The sequence below is a fragment of the Lolium rigidum genome, chromosome 3 (assembly GCF_022539505.1).
Source record: "Lolium rigidum isolate FL_2022 chromosome 3, APGP_CSIRO_Lrig_0.1, whole genome shotgun sequence".
Taxonomy (NCBI): domain Eukaryota; kingdom Viridiplantae; phylum Streptophyta; class Magnoliopsida; order Poales; family Poaceae; genus Lolium; species Lolium rigidum.
The window spans coordinates 92,509,107-92,522,253 of record NC_061510.1 but is presented as its reverse complement, the minus strand read 5'-3'; the positions used below and the strand labels follow the sequence as shown (position 1 = coordinate 92,522,253).

The window sequence follows — 13,147 nt, the reverse complement described above, 5'->3', positions numbered from 1 at the left end:
TAAGCTACTCATTTTAATAGAGCACCGGAGCAAGCATTAATACTTGGTGAAAACATGTGATCCTCATATCAAAGCCATCCCCTCCGGTTATCCCAATTCGAGATCACTTTGGGGCCTAGGGTTTCGGACAAAGACATGTGCATACAATTTGGAGATACAATCTAAGCAACAATTATAGAGCCTAGATCTAAGATCATGCCACTCGTGCACTAATGACAAGCATTAAACATAACAATATTATAGCAAAAAATACTTAACAAACTTATAAGATATACTGAACATAATGATCAATCCATCGGATCCCAACAAACACAACACCGATTATATCATATGGATCTCAATCATGTAAGGCAGCTCATGAGATCATTGTATTGAAGCACATGGGAGAGAGTACCATCTAGCTACAGCCAAGAACCCATAGTCCCTGCGGGAACTACTCACAAACCATCATGGAGTCGAAGTGGAGGCGGTGGAGTCGATGGCGATGGCTCTGGGGGCACTTCCCCGTCCCGGCAGGGTGCCGGAACAAAGACTTCTGTCCCCCGAAACTTGGTCTCGGCGATGACGACGGCTACGGAACTTTTCGTGGACGGAGGGTGATATATTGCGGAATTTTTAGGTCAGAGGGGTCTTATAGGCGAAGAGGCGGCGCGAGGGTGTGCACGGGGTGCCCATACCACCCCAGGCGCGGCCAGGCCTGGGCCCGCGCCTGGGCCTGGTATGGCTGCCCCGTGGCACATCTCCGTCTCGCCTTCTGGCTCCCGGAGTGTTCTGGTATATTAGAATTTCTGTGATTTTTCCAGAATTTTCCGAGCACTTTCAATTTTGGACATTTGCTGCAATAAACAGACATTATAAACAGAAACTGGTACCGTGGCACTTGTTAATAGGTTAGTCCAATAAATGTCATAAAATGATGCAAAGTGCACATAAAACATAGAGAAATTGGTGTAAAACAAGTATGGAGCATCAAAAATTATAGATACGTTTGCAACGTATCACTCGCTCGAAACCATCTTCTCATGGATAAAGATCCATGGCCGTCCTACGGTCCACGACCTGCTTGAGCAACTCGTCCAGACCTGCGCTCTGCATCGTGAGATCACCCATCATCTTCGTCAGCGTCTCCTTGACCTGGAGCTGAACCTTGCAGGGCGTCAGCTCATGTATGGATCGAGATCGAGCAGATTCGACCAATCGTGGGTGTTCTCGAAGGAAGCTTTGCGCAAGTCGGAGACCGATTTGCACCCAAACGTTCCAAAGAACAAAATTCGTACGAAATCCGTTAAATCATAGATCTCCGCAGCAATCCTTGGCTGGCTCTTGACACCAGATGTAATGATATAAGATGAGTAATCACACATGAATAGGGATTGTAGAGGAAAAATTAGGGTTCATGAGTTAACGGAAGCACTAGGTTCGGGAGAGAAACATAGTTCTACAACCTGGTCATAGTTCAATGATGCCCCCACATGGTACACGCATTACAGATTATAACCAAGGCGACTCGATCTTGTGGATATCTAGCTCCTCACTGCCACCGTGTTGCTTCGAAGGTCTTCCACCAATAGGATGGCTCCACGTCACATACACATCCTTACATTGATCTTCATATCGGTATCGACTCTAGCTGATCCATGAATCTGGAATAGTTTTAACTATGGAGTAAAGCAATAATGCAGCTACATACATCACTTTAATACAGAAGGTAAGGTATGCCCCCAAAACATACAAATCTGGCAGAAAAAATAGGTCGGTTGGTGCGCGCAAAAGGGCGCGGCCCCTTTTGAACAAGGAAAACGCTTCCGATCCGGCGACCGATCGCTGGCCAGCGATCGGTCGTCGGTCGCTCGCTCCCGCGCGGCCCATATAGGTCTGGTTTTTCGGCCCAAAACTGGAGTGTTGCTTTTTTTTTAAGAAATGTGCAGTGTTGTTTCCAGATTTGTAACAACTCCCGCGCGGCCCATATAGGCCTGGTTTTTCGGCCCAAAACTGGAGTGTTGCTTTTTTTTTAAAGAAATGTGCAGTGTTGTTTCCAGATTTGTAACAATTACATAAAAATTTGTTGTAAACTCAGACGACATAATTTGTAAGTTTTTTCTAAGTGATATGTTACGAAAATGCGTGTTTCTTGATATATTGTAAACAGATGACTTTTTTGTTATAATTATTTTGTGATTTTGGTGTAATTGTTTTAGTCATGGACACTTTTTTTTCGTAGAGATGTTGTATACGTTTGTTAGTTTTGTAACTATTGCATATAAAATTTATAAAGAAAGCATGTAAGAGATGTTGTAATGTTTACCTGGACGTTTGCCATAATTTTTTTGTTGTTGTAATCGCCTATAATTTTTGGTAAAATACTTGGTGATTTTTATTGTAATTAAATATATAGAAAATGTATTATTGTTTAACCAATTTTTCATAGTCACGAACACATGTTTTTTTGTTGTTATAGCTTTTGATTTTTTATTGTAATTGTTGTCAATATTTGTTGTAAACCAACATGTAGAAAAATAGTTGTTAATTATCCATTTTTTATAACATTTACATTTTGAATTTTGTTGTGAATATTTTGTTGTAATAGTATATTTTTTTTGTAAGCGGGGTGAGGATTTTGTTGTAAACTGGGGAAGAGAAGGACTGCGGGTTGAGTTTTCAAAAAATAGGGGGCAAAACGTAAAAGTTACATTGCGGTTGATTCTGGACGTCGGATCTCGATCGAACGGAGCGGAGGGCAACCGATTTTACTCTGTTTTTCAGTCGACCGACGCTCAGCGTCGCCCTTTGAACAAGCAGGACTCCTGAGAAACCAGGTGGGCTGTCAGCCTGTTACCTGCGGAACACAAAAAAATCTGCACCGTCCCTTCTCAAGAACTCTCTTTCCGTCACGCGACGCGCTCTCGTCGTTCTCCGCAGCAGGGAGCCCAACCCCAACCGCCACCGCCCCTCCTTCCCCCATGGGCTCGTCGGAGGCCGACGACGACCTGCTCCTCAAGAGCTTCCTCGCCGAGGTCAGCGAGGCCGAGCGCGACAACGAAGTCCTCAGGTTCCTCCCGGCCCCCTCCTCCCAATCCCCCCTTCTCCCCGAACATTTCCTAGCGAATCCCTTGTCGCATACCGTAGCTCTAGATCCCCAATAATCGCGCCATCCGTTTCGCGCAATTCTCGTCCAGCTGTGCGACGCAGTAGATGCAGCCTCAGCTTGCTGCTGAATTTTGGGTGGGGTGCTGGGGTTCCACTCGGTTCCGTGGTAACCCTAGGTTGGACTCGTACATTTTTTTTTCTTATTTATTCCCGCAACATGATCCAACCACGAGTCTGCTTAGGTCTTAACTGTGCCTGGATTTAATCCCCCCTGCCCCTGCCCCTGCCCCTTGTGAAAGTCAGTAGTTTGTAAAATTTTGCCACTTTGACTACTTTGGTTCTGATTAGATACTATGAAGCATTGCTGCTTCTAAGATTTAATTGCTTGGTTTTTCTTTAAGTTTGTTATATGCTTTGTTAGATTACACACAAGTTAACGATGTTTAGAGCCTCTTGTTCTTATATCCTGATTAGTGATTCCTGTACGGGCAGTGTCTGGATCGAGATGGATATACTGTCTCTTGTGATGTGTTTTCTTGTACTAAGCTGATAATTTTGTACTCAACACGGATATAAATGTTTGTGACCTCGGGTGTGCTTTATTTGAGCCCAAGCCTACACTACCACAAATCTGGCTAGACAAAGGTTTGTTCAAGCTATTGCTTGTTCATGAGTTGGCCAATGTTGTCAAAGAAAATGAACTAGGCTAGGTAGCACAGGCATATACCAAAATTTGGTAACCATCCAAACAACAAAAATAAGTTTGTCATCCATGGACAACAACCAAACATACCATATGTTCTCCTGTGTAGCTTGTGCTGACCAATGGATTCCAGCAGTCAGTTTGTTATGCTATCCAATTTGAAGCCGTTTTAATTTAGTATTACTGTCATAATCAATTAAACATGACCAGTGACTCTGCAACTAGCTAGGCATGTGTTGTTTTTTTATTGACACATTAGTTGATTTTTTTTTGAAATGGAGGCAAAAGCTTTGCCTTATCCGTTAATTAAGAAGAAAGTGCCCAGTGTATTAGAGGGGAACTGGGCGAAAACCAATACAAACAGGGCATAAGTGCAGATAGTGCATATTATTTTACCGTAGAAGGCATGAAGTATTGATCATAATACTGAATTTAATCTTCCTATAATTTGTACTGCCAAAGCAATTTAAAGTTCCTCCATCCTTTCCCCTTGGAAAAGTAGGCATACATTCTTGATGGGAATTATGCTGAAAGAATACTTATACATGTACCTTCAAGGTATACAATGACATGCATGTAAAACAAAGTGACAAGTCTGGAATCACATTTGCATCAAGAGGGTTATTTCACAGTGTAACAATGAACAAAAACCTCCAAAGTCTTTCGTGTTTGTTTTCGGTTGTGATTGTATATTCTGTTTCTAACACATTCTAACTTGGCAGAATACTTGGTTGCTTCAAGTTAAATCCTTTTGAGCATCTTAAGTTGTCATTTGATTCTTCCCCAGATGAGGTGAAGAAGCAATATAGGAAGGTATTGAAAAATGGCTTTAATATTTGAGCTTCCCTATTAGTTCTGGTCTTTTCCCTCCTAGTGTGGAGCTAATTGTTGCTTCTTGTACGTTTTGCAGTTGTCGTTGTTGGTCCATCCTGACAAATGCAAGCATCCACAAGCACAAGAAGCTTTCGGAGGTATGTAACTGGCCAATAATTACGGGCGTGGCGCATATGAATTTGTAGTAGTGATACATAATCATAATAGGTTGGAAGACAATATTTCACTACATTGCTGTAGCCTTGGGACAGCTTTTAAGATATTAGTTGGTAGCACAAGCAGGATCATGACATGCCAAAAAACCCAAAACATGCTTGAAGAAAACTGTAAAATGAATTTAACTTTATTGGCATCCACATCAAGCTCCAGAAGTCCATATAACTAAGTGCGAATAACAACATGGATAAGTCCGTTTATATTTTTGATTTGCAAATGGTAGTAGCCTAGGGATCACTGGAGAATTAGGTATTTTCTTCATCCATGTAGGAAATGTGCATTCCGAGAGAAACCAGGATAAGTAAATAGTTCATTATCTATGCTTGTAGCTTATTAAGTGTTCGATTTCTGTAATTAGTTCTATCACTAAAGCTAACCAATTTGTTTGCACATATACGATGTCTATTTTCCCCATGTCGCATCGTGTTGCTTCTCTTCATCACATGGATGTATATATATAATTGTGTTACCTACTCTACTCATGAACAGCCCTGTCAAAGGCGCAACAGCTCCTACTTGATCCACAGGAAAGAGGTTACATTCTTGATCAAGTTACTTCTGCAAAAGGTGTGATGTGATCTTTTTAAGTCCTCCTCAACGCAATTTTTTTTATTTAAAGGCTTAGCAATTTGTTCATTCGAAATAAAGGAGATTAACTTTCTGATATTCTTTTGTGTTGAAAAATTCAGAAGAGCTGAGGGCAAAGAGGAAAAAGGAGTTGAGGAAAGACACTGCATCCAAGATAAAATCCCAAGTAGATGAGGTAAGACAATCTCCTACAGGTGGTGTGAATTTATGATCTTCGCAATAGCACTCACTTGGAGTACCATGTTTCAAACAAAGATCAATGCAAAAATACTATGCCTCGACCTAAACTGGTCTAATTTGGACTAGTTTCTTTGTTGGACCAACCTTAAACCATCTAGGATTCAAACCCCTCAGCAGGGATTTCCCTTAACCTGCATTCACAGACTCACAGTTACATTCCTAATTGGTGACTGCTGATTATGCATAGTTTTAAGAACTAGACCATTATGATCTGGCTAGTCAACTGGTCCAGTCGGCAGTTTGACCATCTGACCTACTACAAAGTTTAGGACATGTTGAGAAAGAGCGACCGTGCATAGCCAGATCAACTGAGGGTGAAAATAGCGAATAGATGAGGAAGTGGGAGAAGAAAAAAGGAATACAATTAGTATTTGAGGGAACACAGACTGGTAGAGGCAGCGTTGCAGCCTTGCAGGGGTAGCTTAGGGAACCTGGTTCACAGATAAGCAAGTAAGCTGACCGGGCTAGGTATCTGTAGCTGGAACCAATGAATCCTGGTTCTAAAACTGGCCTGGTTTCTTGAGTTTTTTCAGAATAGCCTGATTTGCTATTCTGTATAGATGCAAGTGGAACCCTCTACCAGTGTACCCTCCTTAGTTCAAAAAAAGATTTAACTTTTCTGATGACATCATCATTTTGCAAAAGTTAGTACAATTTTTTGCACTAAAGAGGGTGGAGAGTACCCTAACTTTGACCCACTTGCATCTCTACTATTCTGGTTCAGTTACGTAGACAATCCTTCAATTTAATTGAGTGACTAAGTTTTTCGTTATTTGTTTTTTTCAGTTTAGTTCTGGTTTGAGTCACTCACCTTTCTTAAACAACGGATTTCATCATGTTGCACTCTATGAACATGAACTTGGCCGTAAACAGTTTCTCGGGATTTTTTTTGAAAATATACTAACTGATTTGTACAACATCCTTCAATAGCTACACATATTTGTGATGTATGTCTGTCTTTCCTGGCTGACTGCATGCAATTATAATTATTGTAGAAGTCATTACACACTTATGGTGAGATTTTGGATACCTAAAAGACAACATTTGAGAAACAATATGCTTCATGTATAAGAAAAATGTCATTTGTAATGTCAACAAAATTGTAGAGCCTCGCAGTTCTGATGTTTTCCCGTTCATGGTTTTCTTGCAAAAACAAGTAATGCCCATTGTTTGCTAGACCCTTGAAACTTCCTATTGAGCTTCATGTATCTTGACTTGACCACTTGAGAATCTCCAATCATCTTATGAGCAGGGAAAATACGAAGATCAATTTGAAAGGTCGGACGAATTTCATAAGCAGCTCATAATTAAAGTTCGTGAAATTTTGACGGACAAAGAGTGGCGCCGGAGAAAAATGCAGATGAGGGTAAGTAATATTCCTTAAAATGTTCAAATATCATCAGTTGAGCCGCTCACCTGGAGCTTTGCTCATGTGCACTGTGCAGATATCAGAGGAAGAAGGAAGACTGAAGAAGGACGAGGAGGAAACGAAAGAAATGTGGAAGAGAAAGAGAGAGCATGAAGAGAAGTGGGAAGAGACCCGTGACAAACGAGTAAGTTTGCAGTCTATTTGTAGAAATTTGAAATAGTTTATCTCAACTGGACATACATACTTGTAGCTGTTTAAGAATCTATTTGTAGTACTAGTAAATATGCCCGTGCGTTGCCTGTTGCTATGGTCCTGCATCCGCTTCTGTAGGTACACTGCCTCGAGACCTTCCTAAGCTTCGAGACATCGTTTTTTTTAACGGCCACTTAACCCCGTAGGAAATTAGTTATTAGATGCTAGATATGATATAACTGAACCTGAAATAAGTATCATGAATATCATCACGAGCATCCTTCAAAGAAACTGTGCAAACTGGCAGCAAACTGACATTATTTTGGTTATAGTTAGCTCAAATTCAGCAATATTGACCAAAACATAAAAGATATACCCCAATTTACCCCCCTAAATTTTTAGTATAGTTAGCTCAAATACATCAATCTTGGTAAACTTAAAATGCTGTAAGGGGTAAATCTGAACGGTTTTTCGAATTTAGGGTTGAATATTGAACCGAATCAGAGTTCAGGGTTGTAAACTGAACTTTATAACCCAAAATTCAGATTACAACGGACAGAGATTTGGTGCACATGAGCTCCAGTGATCCCTTTTCAGAAAAGTAATTAAAATTATATTTTTAAGTTTTAGAAAATCTGAAAATAAATCATTATGTAGTCAGTATTGTATCCCACAAACGTGTAAATTTTCAACTGGAAATAATGTGTATTTTGGGCTGCACAAAAATAACAAATATGTGGATCTGAGTATAGTGATTCAAATCTCCAAAAAAAATTCAGAATTTGTCATTTTTGTGTAGCTCAGAAAACAAAACATTTGTAATTGAGATTTTATACGTTAGTGGAATACATCATTGGCTACTTTTAGAATTTTGCTACATAATTTTTTGAAATGTATAAATATAATTTTCGAATTTTTTAATACACTGAAATCACTGGTGCCCATGATCCAAAAGAACTTTTCGGATTACAACCCTCTACTATGATTTGGTTCAATGTTCATTCTTGAATTCTAAAAACCGTTCAGAATTACCCCTTTCACCTTTTTAAACAGGTTTTGACGCGGTTTTTTCTTGGCACAACTGCAGTTTTTCTTCCTACATACCAACTCATCAACATATAAAATACATGTACTCTCTCCGGAGCAAATGAGCCCCTCGTACATGCTCATCATTAGGTTCGTCTTCCTCGCTGGAACGAGGTCAGGGCGACCACGGAGGGGCGCCTCCGCCGGCCAGCAAGACTAGACACTGGCGTCCATCCTCTACATGCCCAGTCTGCAACCAGCATGGGGCGGCAACCGCGCAGCGACCCACGGAGAGGCACTTTTATTCCAACGGGGGGGGGGGGGGCTGGCGTCCATCCTCTACATGCCCAGTCTGCAACCAGCATGGGGCGGCAACCGCGCAGCGACCCACGGAGAGGCGCTTTTATTCCAACGGGGGGGGGGGGTGATGCAACACAGAGGGAGGAGGCTCAGGGGGCTGGATCGCCCCGATCTAGTTAGTTGCGTCGTCGTGAAGGATCCAACATGCAGTGCAGGGCTGGTGAGATGGAGGGTCGCGGACGCCTGGGAGAGGCGTGATGCCGTGGAGATGCTTGGGAAGTGCAGAGAGGGAGAGGTGCAGCGGCTGTGGAGGGGAAAGAAGAGAGCACCGATGCTGCTCCATGGGAGTGCTTGCCTGCTAATACTGCCGGTTGCTAATTTATAGAGGAAGTGAGAAGATAGAAAATTGGAGGGACTCGTGCTGCTAATGGTGAGAGAGAGACGTCTTTAGCATCCACCTAGGCATTATATAGAACGGAGAGGCAACGCAACAGAACACCCTGATGGTTGATCCTTTGGCAAACACCGAGAACAACAGATCTTGGGCAGCTTAACCCCACCCCTAGTGGCGGCAGTGGCCTGCGGAAGGGCGGGAGACGACCGACAGCCTGGGCAGGGACGGTCGGAGACCTGATGAGGGGCGGGCAACGGCTCTACAAGATCAAGCGGGCGTGATCTGGCTGGCTGGCTTTGGGGACGACGGCCCGACCGATAGCGCCCTTGGCCTTTCTCTCGCGTGAACACACACGAGGAGAGGAGACTAGGCCGACGTATGCATATACCAGGGACATAAGCAAATACATACACGTGGTATTGTTACCAATACAGCAATAGAATACATATGGTGGCAAGAAAAACCAACTTAAAATGATGTAAGGGGTAAATCTGAACGGTTTTTCGAATTTAGGGTTGAATATTGAACCGAATCAGAGTTCAGGGTTGTAAACTGAACTTTATGACAAGTTTAGGGGGATAAATTGGACTTCTCAAAAATAAATGAAGTCAGCTTTCAACTTGAAACATGAACTCAATAATCCCACCTTGAAGGAATACACAGAGAAAGAAAGGTGCAAAAATAAAAGTTTAGTTATTACATATACTATAACCTCGCTATTAAGGTTGCTTCCTTGCATATTACTAGAAAATTGAAGTTTCTGCAGCCAACGATGCTCTTTCACAGTTAAATCCATGGTCTCCAAATGTGGTCATATGATCCAGTCATATGTTACAGTTACTGAAAGAGCATGTAAAGAAGCGCTCAACTAAAAATATTTGCTTGTATATTATATTATTTTGGCAGTGAAGTTCAGGATCAGACATAAATTTCTGAACAGAAAAATCAGTTAACCAACAAACAGCGGAATATATTTTGATGTAGATTGCCATGACGACCAGCAACCCCCGCTGGCAATCCCTGTATAGCAAGCTTTACATCTGTATTGTAGTAGTTCCAAAAATACATCCAGGTGTAGTTAGTTGGGTAAAAAATTGAACAGCAATACCATGATTGTTTGAAGAAACACACACGAAATCCAGTGTGCTTCTTAAAAATGATAGTCAGGCGCTGATTGTATAGCCTATGTGATTCCCGATTCCAACCAACTGTATCTTTTAGATTATGGAACATCGTATGCGTACTACAATAAATGATTAGTCCCAAATCCTGTACGTTTCATACCGATCTGATGCATGAAACACTGTATGCTTGAGAGTACTAACCTGGGGCATCACAACATCAGCCAGGGCCTGAAATCCTGCTGCTCGTGAGGCATGATAATGTTGAGCGCTTCAGGTTCTCGGCATACTTGACCATGTAAAAACGTGTATGAAAAGGAAAGGAAAGGAGCAGGCGGACGACGTAATGAAACGTGTTGGTTTTACGCTAAGTTCAATGTCAGCTGTGCATAATATGTGATTTGTTGGGAGGGCAAATCGGCCAGAAAAAATGTTGGACCGGGAAAAGCTCTTTTGCTTATATTATTAGGTATAGATATAGATGGGAAAATGAAGGCCTTGCTGTTTTCTTTATTTTACTTGGAACAGCCTGTATACAATGGCCATGTGCACTGCCTAATATACTTGTCATGTGTTGGTTGCTTGCAGGTGTCTAGCTGGAGGGATTTCATGAAGACCGGAAAGAAGGTTTGGGAGTGCAGTTGAGAACTTATATTTTCTTATCCATGATCCTGTAACTTATTATTTCCTTCTTACAGGCACGGAAAGGAGAACTTAAACCTCCAAGGCTTAAGACCGAAGATCCGAACAAATCTTATGTTCAGAGGCCAGTAAAGCGTGGTTAAGAAGAATGCTGAGAACATTCTGGTGGCCATTCTTCTTGCGACCTGATCCTAGCTACAGCCTAGAAAGGTTATATGTCAGGGGCTGTAAGCTTGAGTTATGGTCTTCTGCGTTCACAGGTGTAGTTGGTGGGGCAGAACAGATAATTCTGAAGCAAAATGGCCATATATCACCTGCCTAGAGTGGTATTTGGACTAATGTACTTGTTAGGCAGAACACTTGACAATTGTTACAAATTTATGTTGAAAAAGAAAGACGCTGATGTTGTTTGAAACATGATCCTTGTTTTAATATCCAGTGTAAGTCATGCTAATAATATGTGTTCCCGGTTGTGATCATTGCGGCATTTCTTGCAATCAATTGCTTGTTTAGTGATTTAGATGCTTTGCGACGTACTCTCTTCTCGACTCCCTTTTCTTACAGCACAAATTTGTGCCTTGGTTCTTTTTGCTGGACCTTGGGCCTATGTGTGTTAGTGATGAGGGTGTGACTATGAGACACACCGTTTGTCTTGAGCAAGCTATATGCATGTCCTATTTTTTTTTTTTTTTGAGGGGATATGCATGTCCTATCTTGTGGATAGCTAATAGCCGGTATCGACTTCCAAGTTGGTCTCTGTTGTGAGAGAAGTCAGCCTGTGTATGCCCCCTTGTTGCGAAACAACAGCAGGAAATGTCGACTACGTTTGTCAATTTCTGATGACAGGTCCGGAAATACAACGCATAGCGCTTCCGGATACAGGGGCTCGTCGAGGAGAGACTAGTTGCTGCATCGCTGGATGCAACATGCCCGTAACGCAAATGTGGAAGGTTGAAATGGCTCATAAACTGCATCCATTGCCGTCGTCAAACTCTACATAGAGGGAAACGACGTCAGAAACGTTGGCTCCAACGCTTACCACGATTCTTCATCGTGCAGACTGACCTTGCTTGCACTCACTGAGTTGCTGGTATATTTCAAATTTGTTTGTATTAGAACTGTTGGAAGAGTGGACCGAAATCTCGGACCAAAACTCCGAATGGCAAACGTATTTGGCCTTTCGGTGGTCATGCTATGCTATGCAAAACTACCTATAAGGGCATCTTTGATTCAAAGGGAATTTTTTTAGATTGGAATCGTTAGACATTTTTTTTTGTCTAACTCGTTTGATTCACACGATTCTTGATTTTTTTTTTCAAATATTCCTTTGCACTCTATTTTGAGTAAAAAAAATCCAGCCACTCATATTTCTACCTACAGTTCCTTTATTTTTTATGGCGTGTCAAACATCCTTTGATTCCAATCCGTGTAGTTCTTTCAATACTTTTGGATTGAGTGCGTGAACTTCCATTTCCATGTTAAAAGTCAGGTGAAATCAAAGACGCACTTAGGTTTTCTTTCCGGGTTCTCAGGTGATGTCATCCCCACAAATTTGTTATATATGAATAATTTTTATTGTGTGAATACCTTTTTACCGTGTGAACTTTTTTTTTTCTAAAAGTGACAACTTACTTGCAATTTGAAAATCTCAGTTGCAAAATGACTTGTAATTGAAAAAATCTCAGTTAACTGAAAAATCTTAGTTACAACTCTACTTACAACTCATAGAATGCACGAATCACGATGTAGACCCATTGCTTTTATACTTAACTGAGCACTCCGTTAATTCTCAGCCAGCTCAAAATTAACAATTCCGCTTCTTTTCAAGGTAGGCAAAGTCTCAGAGTAATGAATGAGTGAACAATAGACATTGTTGACAATTCTCCTGGAATAAAGATACGTTTGTTTTGTCATGTGGAATAAGATATATCTGGTATAACCAACCAGTACCTGCCTGCAAGGCTGCAACAATAGGATATTTGGACCCCATACACGGATAGAGCAACTAAGCACGCAAGTTGGCCAGCTATCTCCTCGAGAAACATCTGCTTGTGGGTGTGGCCTCCTTTCTTCCTTTATCATCTCTAACGTTCAGCTGGCTCACCTGCCCAGAATCCAAAAGGCCGGGGCCATACGCGATACGCCCACCTTGAAGGACAGTCTGTAACTGACTAGGGCATCTCTAGCCGATCCTGAAAGAACATAGAGGAGTCAAAGTTTCGTTGCAAGGGGCATCTCCAGCTGCACAACATAAACGGACCCAAAGTTATCGTTTGCGTCCGCACAATCGATAAATGAGTCTGCACGCTAGTTCAGTAGTCCGATGCAAAATTTCCAGCCTATCTGCAGGGTCACAAACGCGGCTCAAATTTACTCTGTGAATGCCTCTGCGCGGATGCAATGTGCAACCTTGTATTCCTAGACGGCCCCACATG

General features: G+C 41.8%; 1 protein-coding gene across 1 annotated transcript; it reads left to right on the top strand.

Moving 5' to 3' along the window:
• The first annotated feature begins 2,916 nt into the window (after nt 1-2,916).
• On the top strand, nt 2,917-11,127 carry LOC124701940 (J domain-containing protein spf31-like). The gene is made up of 9 exons (XM_047234044.1): nt 2,917-3,049; nt 4,513-4,603; nt 4,701-4,761; nt 5,330-5,407; nt 5,530-5,603; nt 6,921-7,034; nt 7,114-7,221; nt 10,659-10,697; nt 10,769-11,127. Exons 1-9 carry the CDS (start codon nt 2,961-2,963, stop codon nt 10,853-10,855), a joined length of 741 nt encoding a protein of 246 aa, XP_047090000.1. The 5' UTR covers nt 2,917-2,960; the 3' UTR covers nt 10,856-11,127.
• The last annotated feature ends 2,020 nt before the right edge of the window (nt 11,128-13,147 follow it).

Bases quoted from the DNA above. Each gene is read 5' to 3' on its own strand.
- LOC124701940 (XM_047234044.1), top strand. From the start codon at position 2,961: ATGGGCTCGTCGGAGGCCGACGACGACCTGCTCCTCAAGAGCTTCCTC. The intron at 5,408-5,529 runs GTGTGATGTGAT...TGAAAAATTCAG, and splicing joins TCAAGTTACTTCTGCAAAAG to AAGAGCTGAGGGCAAAGAGG. The intron at 7,035-7,113 runs GTAAGTAATATT...TGCACTGTGCAG, and splicing joins GGAGAAAAATGCAGATGAGG to ATATCAGAGGAAGAAGGAAG.